The sequence below is a fragment of the Esox lucius genome, chromosome 6, assembly GCF_011004845.1.
Source record: "Esox lucius isolate fEsoLuc1 chromosome 6, fEsoLuc1.pri, whole genome shotgun sequence".
Lineage (NCBI taxonomy): Eukaryota > Metazoa > Chordata > Actinopteri > Esociformes > Esocidae > Esox > Esox lucius.
The window spans coordinates 20,551,930-20,578,272 of NC_047574.1; the positions used below are offsets into that span (position 1 = coordinate 20,551,930).

The following is a 26,343-nucleotide window of genomic DNA, read 5'->3' on the forward strand; positions in this document are numbered from 1 at the left end:
GCTAAGGATAATGAAACAATACATATGTACCTCAGAGAAATTAGTTTAGATGTCTCTGGGTCACCTGTGCAAGAGAAACACAAAATAATTAACGTTTAAATAAATTATCATTTGTAATTATAGTAACTAGTCGTATCTGAGAAACGCAAAAAATATATATATATCAACGTGTTAATCAAATATTATTTAAAATGACTGTAACTGGTCATATCTAGCCAAGCAACGTTGGCAATGGAGGAACCTTATTGTGTAAGATTATTTCCTGAAGGAACATAATTGTAACGCACCCTGGTTTTCCACTTCCTGTTTATTTATTTTTTACTCCTGTCAAATAAACGGGTGATTTTGTCGATTAATTTGGATGTAGTTGATACATTTAATTATAAAAAATGATTCCTTATACTGTCAATATTAAACTCGCTGCTCGGACATTGACTGGCACGCTCAATTTGCAGAACAAAACAGCAGTTGATTGGTAAGTTCATGAGATCTGAGTTAGCCTAATCTATTTTACGTTACTTAGTTGCCGAGCCGGAGATGATTTATTCCAAAAGAAAAAACATATTAGTATGCATGTAACTATATATTAGTTATCCAACGTTAACCCGATGTATTTTTAATGGCAATAACTAGCGTGATGGCTGAGTCTTTCGAAGTGGTGTTCTTCGTCAGCTAGCCAGTTCGATGCTAACATCAGCAAAATAGCAAACACGTAATGTTAGTTGGTGGAAAAAGTACTGTGTCAATCATTAAGAATTCTGACAATTTTGGAGTTGCTATATCAATATTTTACCTATAAATTCATTCTGTGTAGAGTTTAAGTTTATCAGTTGTAGTATAACAGCTGTATGCAATCACAACAAAAAATATCTACTTGTTAAAGTCACTGTCTTACAGTTCAGCTGTGCAATTGCAACAATGATTCTAACCCTGGTTGTGTATTCCACCAATGCCCGGGAGTCTTGCAAAGATGTGCAAAAACTGTTTGGCTTTGGTGGGAGGGATGTCCTGCTGTCTTGTTTTGTTGTGCTGGGTTGACTAGTATGCTCGTAGTAGATTGGACTTGTGCCTTATAAACCACATTTGTTGGCCGGAGGAGGCATCTCCTCCTGGCGCATAGGTTCTGGTGATTGCTTCTCAAGCAAGCAGTGAGACAGAAGCAGAACGTCTTGGTGAGATTTGCATCTGTGCATCGATTTTGGACTGTCCCATGGCCTGGGGTTGCTTTGATGTGAAAAAGCAGTAGTCCCAAATTGGGCATCACTAAATTATGAATGGATAAAAACAGTATGTTTTTAGATGAGACCCTACTTAATGGGATCAATTGAGACCTAAGATGCTCTTGAATACAAGATGGCTGTCAGTTTAATTTTCCATATACTAGAGTTCATAGAATGTACTTATCGTTTCAAATGTCTACAGTTAAGTTTAATTTAATTAGCATTTTAACTTCTAAGTACTGTAAAAGTCAAGAGAAGTAATGTTGGTTTCTCAGGTGCTAACACATGGCCACCAGTGAACCCACTATTGAATGTCAAATTGCATTCATATTGTCTCAATTCTGTTTCTGGGGTATTCAAAGTACATACAATTTCAGCACCTTTATCTCTTAGCCTAATTATTGTTCAGGTCCAAAAAGTCATGTTCTAAGTACTTCTATATACAGCAAATCTGTATGGACTGGACTGGGGTGGTCCAGCATTCTAATCTGGTGTCTCTGTGCCCATATACTACTGTAACATATATTTGAATCCAGCCAACAGGTATTTCCCGCCAGAACTCTTTTTGTCCTCTATCTTTCCCACCATCTTTATCAATAAATCATAAATGGCTGAGAAAATATATGCAGTTATTTTAATTAAATCGATTAACAATCTGATCAATCTGTGCGTTCCCCAATGTTCTGTTGTACACTCTCCTACTGTAATGACCTTTCCATAAGTTCCGTCTTGTTTTGGTGAAAGGTTAGACAGAAGATGGAGTCTAATTTAGATGAATATGGTGTGGTATGGTTTCTTTTTTTTCAATTTATTAATAATTTTTTCCCCAATCCCAAAATGTGTTTTTGTGCCAGTGTGGTACTTGTGTTAGCAAGTAAATGTCTTTCTTATTTTTAATTAGCCTACACTAATGACTGGCTTTATTTAAATTGTTTCTTAGGAATGGATTATTAACATTGCAATTTCATTGTATACATACATTTTAAATACCTCATTTAACTAGCGCATGTGTTGCTTTATTTTCAAGTGAGATTAAAATATACTTCTTTGGTTATTAGTTGATGGAGAAATAAATTAGGCTGCATATTTATGCTTAATTTGTGGGGTCCCCAGAAATTCAGGCTGCAAAACCAAATGCGATTCCTGCTAAAAATGTTTGAATGCCCCCGTCCTATTCCTACCCATCATTCAGCAAACACCGCCTTCCTGACCTATCCTATCTTACCTCAGCCATCCTCTCTCCATCCCTGTGTCCTCATGATCCACATCAGGAATGTCAACTGGAATGTGCGTTATGACCCCTTCTCTTCCTAGCGCATTCCGTCTCCCTTTTTCAGTCTCTTATTCAGTTGTCTTCCTTCCTCTTCCTCCAGGGGTTGGCAGGGACTGATAGCACAAGGATGTCACTCCAGCATCCTCATCATCGACCCAAAGACTTCCCAGACCATCCAGGTCCTGGAGAGGCACAAAGCCAATGTAGTGAAGGTAAGTGTCATTCAGCAGACCTGGCCTACCTGTAGCTTTCTCTATATAATAACGGGATCTTGCCAAAATGTAGCCCGGACCTTCTTTAAACCGTTCGTTTGAACGTTTGAGAAAAATGGTTCAGCGCGATGTTCTAGTTGGCCACACTTGTGCCAACTCATGTTGCTTACAGTCTTTAGTAGACATTAATCAATGACATTAATCAATCATTCAAGCAGTTATTGAATGAGATTACATGGCGCATAGTGTATGCGTATTTAGTTATAGATGGATGTCGAGCAACAGAATAGAATTACGCAAAGCGATGTGCGGTATTTTAATGTCTGGTCCTAAGTTAGTTTCCTGGTTGCCAGCAGATGTAGTGCCTGTACTGTGTATCGTCTAAGTGGGTCCATGTGACCTTGTAAGCATGATAAGAGCCACTTGGATGAAGTCTCTTCAGCTCTGATGATATCTCTTGCTTTAACGTCATGCACTCAACTATGTATGCGATTGCGAGTGTGTGTGTTTTGCTGTTGCGTAAAAGTGTGTATCCGTGAGTAATAGCCAATAAACTCCACAGTGATCATTAGCTCTGGCGGGCCCACTCCTGGACTGTCATTTTTCACCTAGCAAACAGTTTAATCTTGTAAACTGCCAGCCCCACACCAGTGGCCCATTCCTCACTACCCATACTGACGCAAACAAGCCCGGCAAACAAAGACGTGGCCAATAAAGAGCAGGCCAGTCCAGGATGATATACCCGAACGCCCTTCAATTATTCAAACGCACACTGTTTTCTCTAGCCATCGTTCTCCATTAGCTGACTTGATGATGCTCTGTTTGTGCCAGTCTCCTCAAGGTTGAACTCTATGCACGTTTTTTGCAAGGAGAACATGTAAGCAAAAAATTCTACAGTCATGGAAATGAATTTCGGAGCACAATTCAGTTGTTGCCGTAGAGTACAGAGAGTACTATATACAGTTTGGGAAATAATGAAGAGACCATTGCACCTTTTTCTTTCCTTTCCAGAAAAGTTGGAAAGGAAGGTTTTGAGTGAGGAACAGAAGGGTTAAAATTAAGAGACCACTGCTAATTGAACACTTCTGTTCCTCATTCAAAACTTTCCTTTTCAACTTTTTTGGAAAGGAAAGAAAAAGGTGCAGTGGTCTCTTAATTTTTTCCCGTGCTGAATAAATGTGTATTGCAGGGGACAATTTTAGATGTACGCATCCGTGCATGCTTTTTGGGTCAGGATATAAATTTTTTTGCTGGCTACATTCCACATTCAGTAGTTCCGTTAAAGTTAGCCTAAACTAAAACTGTCTGGTGAATCCGTGCAGGTCCTGCACGGATGCGTACCTGGGGCAAAAGCTTCTTGGGGCAAAAGCCTATAGATCACAACCCCTTGCGCAGTACAAGAGGGATTTTCATGATTCTCTTTTTTCACTTGACAAAATTGTCCGTTATCTTCACCAATATTGATCGTTATTCATGTCATTAATGAATGAAAGGAAAACAAACTTTGTGCCATCAAATGAAATAGCTTTGGCCGTGTAAGGTTCATCTTCAGTCTTGCTAGCAATTTCTCAATTCTTATGACTATTCCAAGTGATGAGTAGATACTAGTAGGTCTATTACTGGCTAATAAAAGCCAAACAGTTTATAGATGCTTTTTTTGGTGTGAGTAAAATTAATATGTAAGTCAGTTTAACACAGTGATTAATTCTGTCTCCCTTAATATTCAGACTTGGTGTGATGTTAATGCTAATGTTGAGAAGCAATTTTCTGACGAGGTAACAACAAATGTATATAATCCCTGCCGTAGCCTAGTATCCTTTCCAGGACAGACTCCAGACCTATGGGCCCTTCTGGCTCAGAAAACGGCTTTTTATGGCCTAAATCTTTCTGTCTTAGCTGTCTGTCTGGCTGTAATGTCCTCAGGTGAAATGGTGTAGGGAAAACTACCACCACAGCCTGAGCGCGCCCTACTCCCTCAGACTGGCCTCGGCCGACGCGGCAGGGAAGATCATCGTGTGGGACGTGGTGAGCGGCACGGCCCACTGTGAGATCCAGGAGCATTCCAAACCCATCCAGGGTGAGTGCTGTTTAAGAATCAACAGTTACTATCCTCCTGAGAGTAGCCTCGTTTTGAGGCAAGCCTTGGACAGGTCAACTGGCACTGATCCACTTGGATGCATCGTTTTCCTGCTAAGAAGCTAACGGAAAGATATTTGGGCTTCACTTTTTCTCATGATTAGCCATGTGCCTGTCGTTATCCCATTTGTTGACATGGTCTTTTTTTCATCTCTTTCCCTTCACCTGCCTTCACGCTCTCTACCTCTTCCTTCTCTGTCTCTCTTGATTTTTCTCAGATATGGATTGGTTGTGGACTCAGGACGCTTCGCGTGATCTCCTCTTGGCCGTCCACCCGCCCAACTACATAGTCCTGTGGAACGGTGACACGGGGACCAAGCTCTGGAAGAAAAGTTACGCAGAGAACATCCTGTCCTTCTCTTTTGACCCATTCGAGCCATCCAACCTTGCACGTAGGTGACCAAAAAGCGACCCCCACTGTGCCTTGTTCTACAGATCTCTCTTTTGAGCTGGTCTCTTTTTCTCTCACTGTTTATTTTTTCCAGTCACATCTCCTCAAGTTCGGTTAAATATCATCTGTGGCGAATGCCACTGACGAAAACACCATCTCTGTTGCAAGCCAGTCTTTGTAAATCGAGTGGTAGATATTTACAATCCCATTAGTAATAACATTATCAGCAGACATTCAGTTTTCTAACAGATCCCGGACCAGTGGATCCCAGATCTGTCATTACAGTCCAATTAATAACAATAAAAATACTTTTTGTAGATTTGTCATTACAGTCAAGTTAGCATGTATATTAGCCTAGTTTAAGATACCAGACCTGTCGTCATCTGTTCCCATCTCCTGTCCGGTTTAGTGCTGACCAGCGAAGGCATCGTCTTCATCTCTGACTTCTCGCACTCCAAACCCCCCGGCAGTGGGGGTAAGAAGGTCTACATCGCCAGCCCCCATGCCAGCCCTGCCCACACTAAGCCTGTTCCCGCGGTGGCCCCTGCCCCCACCGGTGCTAAGAAGGCCCTGAATAAGGTCAAAGTGCTCATCACCAACGAGAAGCCCACGTAAGAAATCCCCATAGGCTCAACCACTGCTTAATCCCTGTCATATGAGCTGCATGGTCCTTCGTACTCGTTTCCTATCATCAGAATGTTGAGTGTATTCTTATTCCGCACACCAGTAGAAATTCATTTATTTTCTCCCTGAACTTTACATCATCATGTTGAAAATCATCATGTTGGTCTTTTCTTATTTCTTAATTAAGAAGACATTGGAAGAGATCTTAGATCGGTCCTCCATACAGTATCTTTCCAGTTCGGTCTACGCTTACGAACGTCTCTCTTCATAATTGATTTTGTGCTCTGTTAACCATTTCTTTGTGGATTTTGATGTGTGCTGGAGGTCCAGGACTCTGGACTCAGTCTCATCTTCTGCCTGGTAAAGACATGCTCAGTTGGATACATATCGGGTGATTAACTTGGCCTGTCAGGAGCTTTCCACTTCTTGGCCCTGAAAACTCTTTGCTTGCTATGGCAGTGTGTTTAGGTTCATTGCACTGCTGCATTATATTGTGCCGTAAACTTAGTTACAATGAAATTGTTCTTTGAAGTTTAGTTTTGTTACAGAGACAAACCACATCATAATACATGAAAAAAATCCTTTGTCCCATATATCTGAACCATATTCATATAATTCAATAATGGAGTTTAGCCACAATGGGGGAAAAATAAGAAACATTTATACTGCAGAGAAATTATTCGGATATAGAGTTAGTGTTTCAGAGACTTTTCCTGAATGCTTAGACACATTTTCATAATGCGTTGTTGTCATCCATTGCAGGGCTATGTTAATGTGACTACCAATTTTCTCTGTAACAAAAAAAAGATCTACAAGCAAGGAATGAGAAAAGGGCCACATAAAATGGTTGCAACTTCCCCTTTAATATGTTTAATTGACTGGCCTAGTGGTTTAATCCCATTTCGTACAAGTGCAGCATGGGTTAGAGTCTTGCCACATGCTCTTTCAGTTAAAGCTCTACCCTGACTCTCCCTACTGTCCCTGTCCAGTAATGTAGGGAAATGCCAGGCAATGAAAAATATTCCCAATTAGGGGCCCTGCAGTGTTTAAGACACAGCTCAGCAGTACAGCTTGTTCATTGCAAGTGTTTGACTCTTGATTGCGATATACCAACATTGCCTGGCACTCTAGCGGGCAGTGCCTTTTAAACCTGTGACATTATTGTGTCCACCTGGCACCTACGTGGTGGGTTGGGCACCTGCAAACTCAGTTGTGGTTGTTGGCCAGAGAATGCACATTCCTCAGACCATAGGTTTCAGCTGACTTTTTGGCGTGATTGAGTATTACAAAATTAGAAGAGGAGAGGAAAAGGGATCAATTTGTTGTTGTTTTTTAATCACAATTAATATATGATCAATGGATGCTATCTTTATCCAAAGTCTATAGGCTATATCATCTTTTTACTAGCCCTATTTGTGATTGTACTTCTTTGTTGTGATGACAGAGCATATTAGATGGATTTTAGGCTGTAACTACCTCGATGGGTGGAAATTGGCAGACGGCCAGAGTGGTGATTTTAGCACTTCCGTCCCCAAAACATGAACAGGTAAAGGTTGGCATGTTAGGGTCAACCAGGTCAGTTTCCGCTAGCAAACCACAGTGAATGGACGTGTTAAACCAGCTTGTTCACATGCTTGTACACTATGATTTGAGTGTTTGTTTACACTGTTTGTAACACAGAGGCACATGGGAAAGTACCATTACATTGTTTTGTTTTTCAATTTAGCTACCAAATAATTGAGGTACAAAGACATTTTATAGATTTTTATTTTTTTTATTCCCGAAATGAAAAAATAGTAAAATGACTTAGTGTTGACTTTAAAATGTGGGACTGATGTAAATGTATCAGTAATCACATTAAAGAAAGAAAGAAAGAAATATCTTCAGAAGTGACTTTGTCATAGCAGCAAAAATAAAGAGAGCTTTTTGGATTAAATGGGATCAAATCTTTTAAGTGCCGTGGGGTTGACGGAGGGGCACGCAATTAGATTCTTATTTGCTTGCCTCTATTCATATTATAGTAACATTAACACACAAAACTGTCCATGTGGACTGTATTAAAGGGCACTTCATCTAATAAAACAAGCTTTTAAAATTCTCTATTGGTGCACTATGTCTAATTAAAATATAAAAAGGCACTCTCTTCATGGTTCAACCAACATACACCGAAAAACCTGCTTTCTTCAATGTCACACGTTTATTAATAGCATCAACATTACCTATCGCTTCCTGCCTACCCACCCAGCTCTAATAACACCCTCTCAGTTAAAGTAGAAATTCTCTGGTTTCTTTCCTTAAATGTTTTTTCCTTCTGTCTTATTGTCTTTATATGTGTTCTTTCTTTGTCTCTGTCTGTTTTGGTACTTTTTCATGGTGCATTTCTCCCTTTATTCTCCCTGATTGTTATCTGGGCTCTGGTAATACAGAGCTATATCATTGTTCTTAGTCCCCCATGTGCCTTCGCCCCCCTCGTGGGATTCTTTTCAGGCTGAAGAATGTCAGGTCATTCTCAGGATTAATTGGCTCACACACATACTGACAGGCCTGAACGCTGGTGAAGTCAATTGCAGGCTCACGCACAACACACGCCACACACCCGCACGCCCGCGGCGCACACACACACACACACACACACACACACACACATAGTCAGCCGTCATTTTGCCATTACCTTTGATTCACTCCCCGAGTCAACAAGTAGAGAGAGCCTGAAAGAAAAATCTGGGAAAATGCATGCCTCTTTTTTTTATTGAGTAAGGTATAGCTGTGGTGGTAATTGCCTGCCTACGCAAATCTAACTGCTTATACACTGAATAATTTTTGCTCTGCCAACAGGCAATACTTCCATGTCTTTGTCTTGTCTTTACAGAACTTTTTTCTTCTTGAAACGATTTCAAATCGCCTCATTTGGCTTTGTACAAGAGGGAGTTGGAAGCCTTTCACTGTTTCCTGGAAACCCAGGGAGAACTTATAACCAATCCATCTGAGTGTCCTCCCTGACATTTGGTGGGGTATACATAGCTTGCTATATTTGAAGGGTTTTGATGATGTTAGTGGCAGTAGAAGTCGAGGGGGAGCGTGTGGCAGTTTTGTGGCTCTAACGATGTGGGTTTTCTTCGAGGCTGGAGGTACCCTCCCCAGAGGCCTGGGATATGTCACAAATGGCAACCTATTCCATGTTTAGTGCTAATAGAGCCATGAAAGTGATTCACGCTCAGCGGGTATGTACATGCAGTTGTTTCAATTTGGTAAATGGAGGAATGCCGACAGACCTCTTTGCTCTCGTTCCCTTATGATAAATCTCACCCCATCACTTCAGCTGTGCCACTGAAGTCGCTCCCAGTTATCACTTTTGATTGGTATCTCCTTCTCTGCTTTTTATTTCATAATTTCTCTGCTCTCTTTTCTTCTCACAGAGTAACTGCTTTGTCTGTGATGTTTTTGCTCTCATAAATCTGTACCAATATCTGTGCCACTTTTTTTTAAGAATGCACATTTGTTTAAAATTGCTTGTCAATAAATATTTGAAGCACTAAAAATTACATTATGAATTTTTACTACTTTTTTTAATAATCAAAACGTCTGTCTCTGGATTAAGTTTTCCTTCTTTTTCCAGAGACTAGAAGATTTAAAGCCATGACTTATTCATTTCTTTGGGGTAATGAATAAAGTTATGAAACATGGTGTTTATTTGGCCCGTTGATGTTTGCTAACCTGAACATGTACTTTGTTGTCTTGTGCACATGAGTTTGTCAATATAGATTGCAATACCCCTTGAGTTTAAGATTAGCTCATGATATTGTCCAATTATTTCAGTCTACTTCTGTCTGGCAGTTTTTCATTGGGCTACTGAGATTGTCAGGTAAATTCAGGGTCGTTATGTGATGAAACCAAGATGTTGTATATCATAACTGAGGAACTGGGCATCCAGAATAACGATGGCTGTGAGTTATGACTGCATCATTAGCAAGTGATGTGCTCTGCCAAAGCTGCATTTCTAGTTTTTTATGGCTTGAGGCTGCTTGATGTACAAGTAAATCCCCTGGACTCAGTGGACAGGAGGCTAGTCTATCGCAGGTCCTTACCCCCGAATCTATCTGCTTAATGGTGAGTGCCAAGCAGACAGGAACCCAGTCCCGTTTTTGGTCTTCGGTATTACTCAATTCATTATCAACACGTCCAATCTCAAGGCGGATGCTCTATCAACAAGGCCAATTTAGTGGTCAAAAATCAGAAGTTATAAAATAATAATAAAACCGTACCTACTGCTTTGAAGAAAATCTGTGAACTAGAACTACTAGGACTCCAGGTTCCGTTATAAAAATAATTGGAGAGGAGACATTCTTTTTCCAGTCAATGTTCCGCTGCGATTTAGACTGGCGGCCATATTGAACTGAACCATTAGAGGAAGTCAAATTGGGGCAAGTTTGATTCTGTTTTCTCCCCTTCTCCAGAGTGGAGGCTGTGACCCTGAATGCAGACTGCCTGCAGCTGTCCTACCTGCCCTCCAAGAGGAACCACATGTTGCTACTCTACCCGAGAGAGATCCTCATCTTGGACCTGGAACTCAGCCAAACTGTTGGGGTGGTGGCCATCGAACGCTCCGGGGTGCCCTTCATTCAGGTTGGAACCCAACGCACACATTTCACTGTTACCCGTAGCCTGTTTTAGAGCCTGAGCTTAGACAACTTGATTTTCAATGACAGGCTTTCTGAGCTCAGGATCTTCCACTAATTCACCATTAGCCAGGATTGGAAACAATGCATTGGGCAACATACAAATTATGGAGTTGCTCAACACAGCTGGTTCTGTGACTACCATTACACACGATATGTAACGACAGTAGAGATAACTAGGACTGGTTTGAGAAATCAACCTGTCCAAAACATTCTTCCCAAAGCTCTTCGGTACTGGAGCAACCTCAAAAAATCCGCTCCTCAGTTTAACCCCAGTGGAATATGTCCTTTGCTGAAAAAATGGCATTTCTGCAGAAAATAAATATTTTCCTCTCTGGGGATGATCAACTTTTCAAGCGGGAAAAGACACAGCTATACATACATATCCTCCCTTCACTCCTGTGGAGGGTTTTTTATATATAGCTCTCTGTGCCATTTTCCTCGGCTAAAATATTGGTTTTCTGCCTTCGGGTTGTTCCACCCACCCCGGGAGCCTGGCGTCATCAGGAACTTTCATGTTCCTCAAAACCAATGCTGAAGCCTTTCGGGCCGCCCTCCTTTCCAAATCACATCCTATTCACTTTCTAGTGCACTCCTTCTGAGCCGAGCTCTATGGGCGACCCTGATAAAAAGTAGTGCACTAAATAGGGGATAGTGGGCCTTTTTAAGGTGGAGCCTCGGCGTTAGGAGACACGGAAGGATGGCAAGTGTTGCGTTAGATTTTTCACCCCCGTCCCTTATTAGCGTGGGGGGGGGGATACCTTGACAGGGCCAAGCTGGGGTGTAGGACTTTGTGTATTCTCCGCCAGCGGCTGAAATCAATTTCGCGAGCTCGCAACACAGTATGTGTGGTTTATTTTGTCGATCTATCTGGCTACACGTACGTCCTCATTTTGCGTGCGTTCCCCTGTATTGGGCCTGTATGCGCATCACTACAGCCACCCAGCGCTAAGTCCCGAGGCAGAGGCAGCTGGGCGCCATTACTCAGCCCTCTCCGCGCGGTGTCCAGCAGGCTTCTGTGAAGTGTTATGAAGCACTTGTCACACAAGCCATTTGCTCGAGCGACCACGTGGCTGCCGCAGCAGTGATGATAGCTCAGAGTCCAGCTGTGGTATAAGAGGCAGTTGGACAATTTTAAATCTCTGGCCAGTGTTTTACTTTTTTAATTGTCCTCACCAGTAACCCATGAAAAATCTGAAGACATTTGGCCATTAAATAAATAAAGCACTCTTTCATTCTTGAGTCCGTCTGGTTGTGTTGCAGATCAAGACCATACCTGAAGATTCTAGCTGCCACTCTACTGACCATTTATGCCTCTGGATTGTCCCTGTCCTTGTCCATCTGGTCATGCTTCTGACCTGAATTAGGTTTTATAGACTCTGGACACAGCCCACATGCATTTATTAATTATTACAATCAGTACTCTTAAAATGTTCACCTGGCACAGCCAGAGGAGGACTGGTTACTCTGGCGACCCTGGTTCCTCTCTAGGTTTCTTCCTAAATTTCAGGCCCTTTTGGGGAGTTTGTCCTTGCCACTGTGCTTAAACCGTTGTTGCTTGCTGCTTGGGGTTTCATGCTGGATCTTTTGTAAAAGCACTTTGTGACAACTGTTGATGTAAAAATGGCTTTATAAATACATTGGATTGTTTAGGTTTTTTTGAGGTTTCAGGAGTTTTAGAAGGTTTAGATTTTCTTGGTTAGGGACAGGCAAATGGTTATGCTTAGGGTTTAGGGAAAAAATAATTTATTACAGGAAGGCATTTTCGTTTCCAGAAAGTAAGTGTGTGTGTGTTTTCACCATCTGTGATGTTCCAAAGCTGAGGTGTTGAAATCATCCAGGGCGTAAGGACTAATTAGACCCTCTGATAGCCACTTCGGCCAACCTCATTATCCCTCCTTTCTGGCTAATTTGTTAGACCGTGGTGCTTGAACGCCATGATCCTGGCTTTGATTCCAGTTGGGTACACCTGTACAAGAAATTGATGCTTTTATTTAGTGTCTGCTTACCTGGCCAAAGGTGGTTCAGTGTCTGCTTAGCTGGCCAAATGTGGTTCAGTGTCTGCTTAGCTGGCCAAATGTGGTTCTGTGTTTGCTTAGCTGGCCAAATGTGGTTCAGTGTCTGCTTAGCTGGCCAAAGGTGGTTCAGTGTCTGCTTAGCTGGCCAAAGGTGGTTCAGTGTCTGCTTAGCTGGCCAAAGGTGGTTCAGTGTCTGCTTAGCTGGCCAAAGGTGGTTCAGTGTCTGCTTAGCTGGCCAAAGGTGGTTCAGTGTCTGCTTAGCTGGCCAAAGGTGGTTCAGTGTCTGCTTAGCTGGCCAAATGTGGTTCAGTGTCTGCTTAGCTGGCCAAATGTGGTTCTGTGTTTGCTTAGCTGGCCAAATGTGGTTCAGTGTCTGCTTAGCTGGCCAAAGGTGGTTCAGTGTCTGCTTAGCTGGCCAAAGGTGGTTCAGTGTCTGCTTAGCTGGCCAAAGGTGGTTCAGTGTCTGCTTAGCTGGCCAAAGGTGGTTCAGTGTCTGCTTAGCTGGCCAAAGGTGGTTCAGTGTCTGCTTAGCTGGCCAAAGGTGGTTCAGTGTCTGCTTAGCTGGCCAAAGGTGGTTCAGTGTCTGCTTAGCTGGCCAAAGGTGGTTCTGTGTTTGCTTAGCTGGCCAAATGTGGTTCAGTGTCTGCTTAGCTGGCCAAATGTGGTTCTGTGTTTGCTTAGCTGGCCAAATGTGGTTCAGTGTCTGCTTAGCTGGCCAAAGGTGGTTCAGTGTCTGCTTAGCTGGCCAAAGGTGGTTCAGTGTCTGCTTAGCTGGCCAAAGGTGGTTCAGTGTCTGCTTAGCTGGCCAAAGGTGGTTCAGTGTCTGCTTAGCTGGCCAAAGGTGGTTCAGTGTCTGCTTAGCTGGCCAAAGGTGGTTCAGTGTCTGCTTAGCTGGCCAAAGGTGGTTCAGTGTCTGCTTAGCTGGCCAAAGGTGGTTCAGTGTCTGCTTAGCTGGCCAAAGGTGGTTCAGTGTCTGCTTAGCTGGCCAAAGGTGGTTCAGTGTCTGCTTAGCTGGCCAAAGGTGGTTCAGTGTCTGCTTAGCTGGCCAAAGGTGGTTCAGTGTCTGCTTAGCTGGCCAAAGGTGGTTCAGTGTCTGCTTAGCTGGCCAAAGGTGGTTCAGTGTCTGCTTAGCTGGCCAAAGGTGGTTCAGTGTCTGCTTAGCTGGCCAAAGGTGGTTCAGTGTCTGCTTAGCTGGCCAAAGGTGGTTCAGTGTCTGCTTAGCTGGCCAAATGTGGTTCAGTGTCTGCTTAGCTGGCCAAAGGTGGTTCTGTGTCTGCTTAGCTGGCCAAATGTGGTTCTGTGTTTGCTTAGCTGGCCAAAGGTGGTTCAGTGTCTGCTTAGCTGGCCAAAGGTGGTTCAGTGTCTGCTTAGCTGGCCAAATGTGGTTCAGTGTCTGCTTAGCTGGCCAAATGTGGTTCAGTGTCTGCTTAGCTGGCCAAATGTGGTTCTGTGTTTGCTTAGCTGGCCAAAGGTGGTTCAGTGTCTGCTTAGCTGGCCAAAGGTGGTTCAGTGTCTGCTTAGCTGGCCACATGTGGTTCAGTGTCTGCTTAGCTGGCCAAATGTGGTTCTGTGTTTGCTTAGCTGGCCAAAGGTGGTTCAGTGTCTGCTTAGCTGGCCAAATGTGGTTCAGTGTCTGCTTAGCTGGCCAAATGTGGTTCAGTGTCTGCTTAGCTGGCCAAATGTGGTTCTGTGTTTGCTTAGCTGGCCAAAGGTGGTTCAGTGTCTGCTTAGCTGGCCAAAGGTGGTTCAGTGTCTGCTTAGCTGGCCACATGTGGTTCAGTGTCTGCTTAGCTGGCCAAATGTGGTTCTGTGTTTGCTTAGCTGGCCAAAGGTGGTTCAGTGTCTGCTTAGCTGTTTGGATAAGATCTTCTGCTGAATGACATTAAATTGTAATGTGGGGTTAATGGATATCATATATCATAATACTCCCTCTGTCCATTGTTTCTGTATCCAGGTGATCCCGTGTGCCCAAAGAGATGCTCTTTTCTGTCTCCACGAAAACGGCTGCATCACTCTGAGGGTGTGTCGCTCCACCAATGCTCCCGACGAATCAGGCAAGCGCCCCTTATCTACTCTGTCTCTCAGACACTCTGTTCACCCTCTCTCTCAAAAATAGAGAAATCAACCCTTAGTCTACCGCGGGTTTTTCATTAATCTCTGTGTTTGTGCGTGCTTGCATGCGCGCGTGTACAGGAGCAGCGACCGACCCGGAGCAGTGTGTCCAGGAGCTGGTGTACGACCTGCGTTCCCAGTGTGATGCCATCCGGGTCACCAAGACGGTGCGACCATACCGCATGGTCATCTGTCCGGTGAATGAGAACAATGCAGCCCTGGCGGTCAGCGACGGACGTGTCATGCTGTGGGAGCTCAAGGCCCACGTAGCCAAGCCTGCGCTCAATCCCTGGTACCTAGACAAGCATTTACATTTCCCTTATTTAGCAGAAATAGTGAGTGCATACATTTTGATACTAGTCCCCAATGGGAATTGAACCTATGACACCGAGTTGGGTACACAGGACCTATGGAATATGCGTTTCGTTTAGTATGTAATAATCATTTCCCTCTCCCAGCTCAGGTTTGTCTCCTCTCTACTCTCCTGTGGCGTTCTGTGGTTCACCACTGGGCCAGAACCAGAAGAAGATTCAGGACCTGTCCCTCAACACAATGATCGGTATGCCTCTCTCCCATTAAACGAATATACCCGAAAAAAAAAAAATACGTTTGTCATTGGAATATGTCGATTGAACCTCCCTGGTGTTGGACCGTTTCCTTCCCATTTTCTGCCTACTAAAATAAGCCAAGGACTGGGGCTGATGTATTTCTCTTCAGTTACCCAGACATCCAGTCTGTTGACCCGTCTTGTCATTTAGGATTTAAGCAACATTGCCCATTGAGTAAATGAAATGCATTTTCTAAAGGCCCGTGTGTCTGGCGCACATGCCCAGTGCACAGTGTTCAAGGCAGTCATCCTGGTCTTCTTTTCTCTAGAAAAACCAATGCCGTTGGAGATCAGGTAAGTCAGGGCATCTTTTCAGAGGACAAACAAAAGATTCCAAACACTGGCTGCGCCCTCTCCGCCAGGGCTCTTTAGACGTCTTTGTTGCCTTTCGTTGGACCCGTTTAAACTCTTTTAGCTCAAGGTTACCATTAGCTCTCTGTCTGTCACTGCTTGGCTCCCATCGAATCGTCCTCATAGTCCTGCTTCGCTGAAAAGCCTCGGCACAGAGAGAGCTGTTGAGGGATGGGTGTTACGTTTTCTCTCTCTTTCTCGCTCTCTGTCTATATACACTATATTTACAGTATATGTACACGATCAGCCATAACATTATGACCACTGACAGTTGAAGTGAATAACACTGATTATCGTTATCACGGCACCTGTCAGTGGTTGGGATTTATGAGGCAGCAAGTGAGCATTTGGTCCTCAAAGTTGATGTGTTAGAACAGGAAAAATGGGCAAGGGTAAGGATCTGAGCAACTTTGACAAGGGACAAATTGTAATGGCTAGACAACTGGGCCAGAGAATCTCCAAAACTGCAGACCTTGTGGGGTGTTCCCGGTTTGCAGTGGTCAGTACCTATTAGAAGTGGTCCAAGGAAGGCTCATTGATGCACGTGGGGAGCGAAGGCTGGCCCGTGTGAGCCGGTCCAACAGACGAGCTACTCTAGCTCAAATTGCTGAAAAAGTTAATGCTGGTACTGATAGAAAGGTGTCAGAACACACAGTGCATCGCAGTTTGTTGCGTATGGGGCTGTGTAGACACAGACCAGTCAGGGTGCCCACCAGTCAGGTTGCCCATGCTGACCCCTGTCCACTTCCGAAAGCGCCTACTATGGGTATGGGAGAACTGGACCACAGAGCAATGAAAGAAGATGCCCTGGTCTGGTGAATCACATTTCCTTTTACATGTATGGCCGGGTGCGTGTGTGTCACTTACCTGGTGAACACATGGCTCCAGGATGCGCTTTGGGAAGGAGGCAACCTGGCGGAGACAGTGTGATGCTTTGGGCAATGTTCTGCTGGGAAACCTTTTTCATGTGGCTATTCATGTGGTTGTTACTTTGACACGTACCACCTACCTAAGCATTGTTACAGACCATGTGCACCCTTTCATGGCAACAGTATTCCCTAATGGCTTTGGCCTCTTTCAGCTGGATAATGCGCCCTGCCACAGAGCAAAAAATGGTTCAGGAATGGTTTGAGGAATACAACAACGATGTCAAGGTGTTGACTTGGCCTCCAAATTCCCCAGATCTCAATCCAATTGAGCATCTGTGGGATGTGCTGGACAAACAGGTCCAATCTATGGAGGCCCCACCTCTCAACTTACAGGACTGAAAGGATCTTCTGGTAACGTCTTGGTGCCAGATACCACAACACACCTTCAGAAGTCTAGTGGAGTGCCTCAACGGGTCAGGGCTGTTTTGGTGTACATGCACATATACGTATATATACCCAAATGCACATATTCTTCAATGGTTCAAGACTGGAGACTTCCAGTAAGCACTGCTCTATATACTTTTTTTTAGTCACGTCAGGGCCTGGGAGTTTCATGCATTTAAATGAGGATTTCCACTTATACATACCATGCTCCACACTTCTAATTGCATTGTTTTAGATTTGGAAATAGCACAATATTTAGAAAATACAAAATCACATCTTAATTGCTTAATTATTTCCCCCTTGGCAGAAGCCCCTGATCACTGCGGTGATCCCAGTGGTTTCTGTTCTAGCTCAGTCAGGATCCTTGGGGAGTGTGGATGGACAAGCCATTTTCAAATCATGCCACACATTGGATATAGGGCAGGGCTTTATCTGGGCTACTCAAGGAAATATACATTGTTTTTCCCTTAGCCACTCAACTGTAGCTTTTGCTGTGTGCCTCGGGTTGTTGACTTGCTGAAAGGTGAATTTCTGTCACAGTTTTAACTTTGTTGCAGAGGACATCAGGTTTTCCTCCTTTCTTCCGTACATTTATTTCCCCTTTTATCTTGACAAGTGCTCCAGTCCTTGACAGTGAGGAACATCCCTTAACGTGCAGCTGTCACCCCTGTTTTTCACAGTAACAATGGCGTGTTTTGGGTGATGTGCAGTGTTTGGTTTACGCCAAACATCCATTTTAGCATCTAAGCCAAGAGATTACGTTTTAGTTTGGTCAGACCGCATCTTTTTTGCCATGTGGCCACAGACTCCGATAAGGCTATTTGGTGCACATCAAACAGGATTTTAATAGGGGGGGGTTCTTCAGTAGGCATCTTGCTAGTCCCTGGGATTAGTCTTTTACTTGCTCGTTCATCCAGTTTGAAATGGTCTGGGTCGTACTGTACACCTACCACTTTTTAATTGTCTTTTCTGTGCTGCCAAGAAATGATCAAGGTCTTGGAAATCTTTTCATATCTATTCCCTGATCTGTGTCTTTCCACAACTTTTTGCCTTGACTCTTGACGGCTCCTTGGTGTTTGTGGTTGAGCGTTTGCGTTGCAATTCACTACTGACAGATGAACCTACACCACTCATTTCAGATGGAATCACTACAGATTAACACAAATGCCAATGACATTGTTCTGAGATTTGGAAGTTGATTAGTTAACTGACCTAATTCAGGATACTTAGTATGAGGGATGGTTATCAAGGCATGTAGTGTAGAGTATGCTCTTTAGATAAATAGAATTTCCATCTTCCTATCTCTCAATCTGTCACTACTTACCATTCTCTTGCAGGATGCATCCCTATCTTTTTTTCTTCTCTCCCTATCTCTCCACTCCATGTCCTTTACTCTGTTTCACCCATTCTTTCTCTCTGTTTCATTCTCTCTCTCCCTGACATTGTGTTGTTTGTTGTACATTGTAATTAGAACAAGATACCATGTAATCAAGTGGTGGTGGGGGCTTCAGTTAGTGTTCCATTAATGTGATGTTGTGGTACTGCGGATGTTAGAACAACACAGAAGCAGCCCCCTCTCCTCCCTCTAGCCTAATGAAAAGAGTAGCCACGCTGCAGATGGAGGCAGACTGCTGGATTGTGTTCATCAGGGCATGCGACATTTTCTTGAAACAGAAAACTGGTTATAAAGTAGATTCTCCATTGCCTTGCTCTGGCCTATACCGGATGTTCCTTTCTTCTCCACATGGAGTTTGGATCTAAACATAATGCCCAAGATCTAAGATATAAGCTAAAACAATATCCGAACAATCTCATTGATCACAGAAACCTGTGTTCCATCTGATTGGTCCTAGAAACCGATGGGTAGGGCCAGAGCCTAAACACCTGTGGGTAAAGCAACACCAAAAAAGTTTTTTACTTTGTTTTGCTAATTACTGTGTTTGTTTGAAAATACCCATGATCTAAAAGACTGCTGTGAAATTAGTTTCAGACAGAAATATTGAGTGAATAGCAGTGTGGAAGGTTTCAGCTTCTGTAGCCTGGCAAGTTTTTCACTCAGATTCTTAGAAGCCAGAGAAAAGCTACAGAACTCACTGCTTTTCACAAGGGCACATAGTTACTCAGTTACTAACAAATAGATGATAAGAGAGTTGCTAAAACAGCAATGGACTGGATTAAAAACCTTTGCTGTAGCAGGTTTAATTGAAACCGATTTTACCTTAGTTACTGTGCATTATCAACCCAAGGAGGGACATTTTATTATGCCTGGAGTCATATTTTTTCACCAGTCAATGGCAATTACAGTTTTATAACTATCGCCACTGATGTTCAGTGATATACATTATTTGACTGATTTGGTGTTTTGACACACAAATCAAAAAGTGGTCCAAGCTGTAAAGCTTCAGTGTGTAATTGCTTTAACGTGCCATCTAAAATGACATTAAGCGCCATAAAACCTTCAGACTGCCAAATGGATTACGCTTGAGTCCAAAGCTTAATGAACAATAGAATGGCCTTTTTTTAGGGCTACAGAGAAAGTGAAACTTTATGAGCTTCCCCAATATAATCAGGCAAAGTACCATTGGATCAGATTGTAAAGCTTAATGTGGAATTGCATCTGATCTAAAGCACAAAGCAAAATTGGTTTACAATGGCATCCATCAATCAACTTTTGTCCTCCTCACTGTGGAATGATAAACTCTCTTAAAGGTACAATTCTCAATGATCCCCTATTAAAAGTGTGTGTAAAAAGTTTCCTGGGTTAGGATTATAGTTTTCCCAGTTTCATGGTATGAAATTGTGTTCTTATTGCCTAAGTGTGGCAGCTCCAGCGAGCACTGTAGAAGTGGAACCTCAGAAGCATGTACCTTCAAGCCACATTTATTCTATTTACATACCGATTACCTTCCCAGAAATGATCCAAAACAATGTATTGGAGGTGCTGGCTTCGCCACAAGGAGTTGCTGGCGTTTATTGAGTCCAAAAAATCCCATGCCATCCTTACCGTCCTCCAAACCTGGATAGTGTTTTGTCAATTGTACACTGCTCATTGGAACCTCTCATTGGTCACTGTTGCCCCTGACAAGAAAGGGTTTTTGAATACTTCAGAAATGCATTATTTTTCAGGCAATTACATTTCAAAACCGTAGGGTTACCACTGTGTCACTTTGGTCAAGCCAACCAAACCAGGTCTGTGAAGGGTGACTGAATTTTTTCCCATCCTGTGTGTTTAGGTCAGAGTTTGGTTTTGGGAGCAGATCCTCCCCCTGGCTCTCCACAGCAGGAGGTACAGCTGAAGTTCCTACTGACGGGGCTACTTTCTGGGCTTCCACTGCCCCCCTTCGCCCTCAGGATGTGCCCCCCGCTCACCACCAAAAACATCAACCACTACCAGCCCCTATTGGCTGTGGGTGAGTATTGCAAATCATAGGGACTTCCTATTTGGGATGGATCTACGCAGCCACACTACAAACACACACACACCAATGGTTATGTTGTCAACAAATACACTGATGAAAGATATTTCAAAATGAGTGACTGTAGAGACGTCATTAAAATGTCAAAAACACATTTGTTGTGTTTTTATTTGACAGTGTGACTACCGGTAGATAAAGAAATATATATATTGGGAGACTTTTCAGGATATCCGACAGTCTCAAATTGTCTTATTTCATCTTTTTGAAGGTCTTAAATAATATTTCTGTTCTGTTAGCACTGTGAATAGGTGATGCAAAAACATTTTTGTTTTTGAGCTCATTTTAGCTCTGGTCATGCACAGAGAGGAACACGATTTCAGTCAGATTGTCAGCAAGACACGGGAAGGTATGCTGGCTGGTTTTCTCACAACACAGTTGTTCATGAGGTAGATAGCTAGCTAGTACCAAGCTAGGTAATTTAGCTAGCAAAATAGTAGCCATAGGCTGATAATATCCTGCAGGTACCGTGGGATTTCTCTCCTGGAATTTCTCTGTTCTGTTTGGTTGTATCACAGACGACAGTCCCGCGCAGTACAGTCAGTAACGTTATGGTTAGCAGTAGGCTTACTGCTCTAACAACTGTGGGTACTGGCACTAGGGTTGCCACCTTCAATTTGGAAAAATAACAGACACCTTGACAGCGGCCCCAAGTCTGGGGGACTCAAAAGTTGAGGGGTCTGGTGGTCCCTCCCTGATGGAATTTTGTATGTCAGAAACGTGATTTCCTGCATTCTGGTGAGTTTGTATGTACCAATCTTTGGTTTTTATGCATCAATTTAAAAGTCTTCTGCTACTCTCAACATGAATGTAATGGAAATAGAGTCAATGAGAGTAAAGAACAGTTGCATACATTTTATTAAGGATAAAAACATCAGATCATATACATGGGCAAGAAGTTTGGTCTTTCAAAATAAACTATTTGGTATATTTGGAAGAAGCAAGAACCCACCCTCCAGGAAGGATGGGTTAGCCTTTTCTGTTGCTGCTCCCATGCTCTGGAATCGTCTCCCATCCCACATTAAGTCCTGTTCCACCATTGACAACTTTACATCAGATTCATAGACCTGCCTTTTTTCTCTTGGTTTTAGTTCAGTCTGAGGTTGTCCCTTGGTTTTTATCAAGTCCACTTTTTATTATTAACATCCTCTCACTATGTGTTAATCAGTTTATTCAATTTCTCTTAACTTCTTATTGTATTCCTTTGATCTGAATTTTATTATTTTAGTTGTCTAAAGTGTTTCCCATTTTAGTCCTGTCCTCTATGTATTATATGTACTGTACTATTGTATTATATTATGTATTGTTGCCTTTTATGTAGTATTCCTTTAATCAAGTAGACAGACCTGGGGGCCCCTCAGCGAGAATGCTTTGCCCCCCCCAAAATAGTTTGGGTAGCCTACCTTCCTGTTGGGAATGTAGGCTAGCTCTCTTGCCTTCATCTGCAAATGTGATGGAATATGTGCTTTAAATCACTAAGCTACAAAGTATGTGTAACCACTGTGGTTACTGAAAGCTATCGAATTTGATTGACAGCTATGTATTTTGCTAGTGCTGTATATAGCTTCAGCAAGCCATGCTTGAAAAATGTTTTGCTTTGCGTCACGTGCTGAAGTTACAGTTCTTTGTTGGTAAGTAGGATAAATGTGCCTGCCCATGGAAATCAAAAGCCCGTCCAACACGTTTATTCTAGCGCCCATACGTATTGCCTACATGTCTAGAGACAGATGTTAATCCATCTGCCTCGACCGTCAAGCGCTTTGGGTCAACTCCTGTTATTTTTAAATGTGCTACATAAATAAAAGTGACTTGACTTTCCACGAAATGGGATATATCCAGAATTGCCAGATTTCTTGAACTGTGTGTTGTGTTATTATTCTATTATTTTTAGGAGAAAACCGATCTCTCACACATACACACACCTTGCCCGTGGAGAGGGCGGGTCTCCTGCCCTGGGTAAACCGCAATGCTAAATGTTTGTCGCGCGTCTGAGTCTCCGTAACCAGGACAACACGCCTGTCAAAATGATTTAATACTTCTCCACTATGTCTCATAAAACTCTTTTGGTTTTATTATTTATCATGTCAATCCAAGCTTGTGAAAACGATTATTCTGATCGAACGGGATGCTGTTTTTCTTATCAAGTGCACCGATATTCATCATGTTTCTTGTTTTGTCAGATTATAAATATGACTTTTTTTTTTACACACGTTACCTGGGCATTTTTACCCATTATCAGGGATAGCATTAGTTAACATAGGCCATAATAACAGCTATATCTGGAGATTGCTTTGACAAACTTGGCCTGCTTTCTCAATGTGCACATGGTCGAACTTGGGGGTGAATGCACTGAATAAAATTACTGACTTAAACTAGAGTGACAATGTCCAGAGTTTTAGTTGACTGAGTAATTAGGAACTAATGAAGGATGAAATGACAAATATGCACAATAAATTGACATGGAATAGCTGCCAGAATCTTTTCATACCTCAAACTTGAACAAAAATCTCCTTTTAACATTAAGGTATGAATTACAAAACAGTTTAAAGTCTCCAGTCTTTGTTCAGCTCATTGCATTGCAAATTAATTATAACATTAAGTAGATGTCACAACAGACAAATGAATTATAAAAGGAGAACTTGAAGAGGCTGTTCTGTGGCACTATATAATGACATGTCAGCATGTCTGATTGCTATCAGAAGGTGTGTGTAACCTAAACGTAGACATTACTGTAGAAGAGATGACAGCTCTTAACAAATTTGGTCTGTGTTCTCTCCACATTACGCAAACGAGAGATTGGTTCAACTGAAAGATAAAAAACATGCTATTATTACCATCACTGAGACGATTGCCAGACAGGCAGGCGGAGAGTTGTTAAAAAATATGAAGAACCAGAAATGAGGGAGGTGGGAGGAACAGCGATTAGAATAACAGCATTTCTGATAATTAAGACTTGTTGAAGTGAGACAGAATAAGGATTTTTCAAGGCATCCCAATTCTGGCGCTCCATATTTGAGGAATTCATATGTATTTTATTATTATGGTGTGCAAAATAGTGTTGTGAATTATATTATTAAAATCTATGGAGATAATGAAATGTTCATGTAAAAAAAAAAAAAAAAAGACTTGAAATCCCCTCTCTTTTTGCTTAGATGTTACGATGATTGCATGATAACATGGCACATACCTGCATAGAGCTGTCACTACGCCACCGATGTCTGCTATTGATATTCTCTTGTTTGTTGCTCTCTAGTCTCGAGTCCCGGTCACTGTAGGAGTTGGCTCATGTGGGGAGTTAAAGGTGTACTCCAGCCACATGATCACTCCACTGTAATTGCCAAGCTTCTCCAAATACACACACCGCACACTGTACATTGACTCAGACGTATCACCCCAATCACAATCCCAATCAAATGGGGTTCATGTGTGCAGCAGGTCAATTCGGGGAAGGGTGGGGGGTACACTGCTCTCTCGGTTTTACTAGGCTTGAATCTGTTCCCACTCTTATTATTTCTTCGAAACCAATGATTTGTTTGCATGGTGGGAATTTTTTGCTGGAAAGACGTGAAAGGATTGGATCGTGCGACCCTAGTGCACCTTTAAAAGTCGACTGCGAGTGTTGTTGTAAAACTGATTCCCTCACCCGTTGGTTACATTTGGGACAAATGGTTTCTTCTGAGTGATCTAATGAGTCTTGGGATAGAACTTCCCTGGCAATCATTTTCTGTAAGGCGTAGGTTAACAGCGACAGCATTTCGGGGGCTGATATCGGTTTCTGTTTCGTCACCCCTTCCTGTTGCGCGGATGATAAAGCCACTGCCGCAGCATCTAATCGATCTGTCCGGAGAGGTTGTTGAAGATTGATCAGCGAACACCAGGCAGACGGAAGCCTCTCTCGTTCCACTGTCCTCACCAAAAATGTTTCTTCAGATGTGTCACTTGAATTGATCGGTCTAGACAGGGAATGTACTACTGACTATTTAAAACTGGCCATACAGACCTTGCTTGCTCTCTCTCTTCCTCTTGCTTGCGCTCTTCCTCATTCTCACTCTTTCTCTCTTTGCGTTGGGCTCCCCTCTGGCCCCACAAAGGGGCTGCATGTTTTAAGTGGAATGGGCTAGGGACTCCTTTAAATGTGACAATGCGGAGCTGCCAAGCACAGGGACCGACAGCCTTTTACACTTTCCAGAGGTGTGTTAATAAAGAAGATGAGCTCATTGCTGATGGTGTGAAAGCGCTGGCCGGTGAAATTGCTATCTTTGTTCCTGTTACAGCTAGAAAGAGAAGAGGGAGGGATCTTTTTTTAGTTGTTTTTTTACTTCCCTCTCTCTGTCTGGGATGCCAGTTCTGACAGAGATAGCACGCCATAGGCTTGGTGGCTGTTGAGGCCCTGTGTGTAAAAGGCTGTAATCTATGATCTGACAGCTTCATTACAGGCAGGTACTGTGCCTGTAGCTCCCTCCCAGGCACACAAACGCGCAGCGATCTCATTTGTGCAGCCACACTTTCCCTGACAGCTCTTCATTGGTGCAGTGTTCAAGACCACAAACTAAGGCAACACTTGGCAGAATAAACTGAAGGACTGAAGCGTGGTGGTAATCGATCCCTACCAAACGGAGGCATGGTGCCATCGTTACGGCAACGAGACAGCCCTGTTGAAATGTGAAAAGACAGTTATCTGACAGATTGATTTCCTGTCCTGGCTTCAGTGGACTTGTGAATCCCATATCCACTCCATTTGAATCCTGAATAACAGTTTACCCAGATTGACGCACTTTCTCTGTCGGACACACCGCCTTGTCACCTTGTTAGTGTGGTGATAGGCATCGACGGCGAAGAAACCCTGACGCAGTCCGGAACAAAATTATAGTCCCCCGTTTCCCCCTCGTTCCTCACTCCGTCCTAGTGGAGCGATACCAGCAGCCTGCTTTATCACACCCCACCTGCCTTGTCCGAGCAGGCAGACAGATGTGGGGCACGCCTGCACCAGCTCTAGATGTTTCGAAGGCCTAATATAATTTCTCTCGCAGGGCCTTTTTTTGTTATCAAAGGGTAGGCTCTCAATTATTTTACCACACATTCATCATTTTCTATGGTTGTGGCTCCAGTCCCCTCAGGAACAATAGCAACGACCATCAATATGCTATCAAATTATCTAATTTATGCAACGTTATGAAACTTTAGCCCCGTGAAAGGTTAAGCCATTCCAACATTCCAACTGTTGTTACAAACTTTGATTAACTTTAGCCAGAAATAGCTAAAAATCTTCAGACATAATGGCATGAAAATGAAAATAATCACCTTGGGTCCACTGTGTTTGAAAATACAGTGATTTGGCTATACAATAAATTCAATAAAAACTTCATTGCTCCCTTTGACTCTAAGTTGAAGAGATGAAGTTCAAAGTGACGTTTAAAGAATACTGAAGCTTGGATATCAGTATCACTTGGCCAAAAAACTGCTTTCAGTGTGAAGGACCATCTAACACCAAGATGTAGACTCGTGAAAATGTACTTTAGCTGATCAGCTTAACATCCACCTCCAACACTCCCCTAAAAGTGCTTTACCAGTTTGGGCTCAGACCTGTAAAAGGCACATCTGGGAGAAACCATCATGGGTTCTGTTAGGATGGACGATCCTGTTGACTACACATTCCCATTTGGCCATCTCTTAGTAATCGTATTGGTTGACAATTCATTCACATTAGGCTATCTCTAAGTAATCATATTGGTTGACTACACATTCCCATTAGGCTATCTCTTAGTAATCAAATTGGTTGACTATTCATTCCCATTAGGCTATCTCTTAGTAATCAAATTGGTTGACTATTCATTCCCATTAGGCTATCTCTTAGTAATCAAATTGGTTGACTACACATTCCCATTAGGCTGTCTCCTTTTAATCGTATTTGTTGTCTCCTCAAGGGCTGTCAGGTCC

General features: G+C 42.8%; 1 protein-coding gene across 3 annotated transcripts in view; it reads left to right on the forward strand.

Moving 5' to 3' along the window:
- The first annotated feature begins 288 nt into the window (after window positions 1-288).
- The window catches only part of wdr11 (WD repeat domain 11), a 65,806-nt gene continuing 39,751 nt past the window's right edge, over window positions 289-26,343 (forward strand). For all 3 annotated transcript variants that reach the window (XM_020047481.2, XM_010870059.4, XM_020047482.2), the window contains exons 1-10: window positions 289-475; window positions 2,594-2,705; window positions 4,629-4,782; window positions 5,060-5,233; window positions 5,642-5,843; window positions 10,311-10,479; window positions 14,505-14,604; window positions 14,744-14,954; window positions 15,121-15,221; window positions 20,167-20,343. In XM_020047481.2, the coding sequence (XP_019903040.1) occupies window positions 390-475; window positions 2,594-2,705; window positions 4,629-4,782; window positions 5,060-5,233; window positions 5,642-5,843; window positions 10,311-10,479; window positions 14,505-14,604; window positions 14,744-14,954; window positions 15,121-15,221; window positions 20,167-20,343 (1,486 nt within the window). In that variant the 5' untranslated portion in view covers window positions 289-389. The remainder of the gene's footprint in view (window positions 476-2,593; window positions 2,706-4,628; window positions 4,783-5,059; window positions 5,234-5,641; window positions 5,844-10,310; window positions 10,480-14,504; window positions 14,605-14,743; window positions 14,955-15,120; window positions 15,222-20,166; window positions 20,344-26,343) is intronic.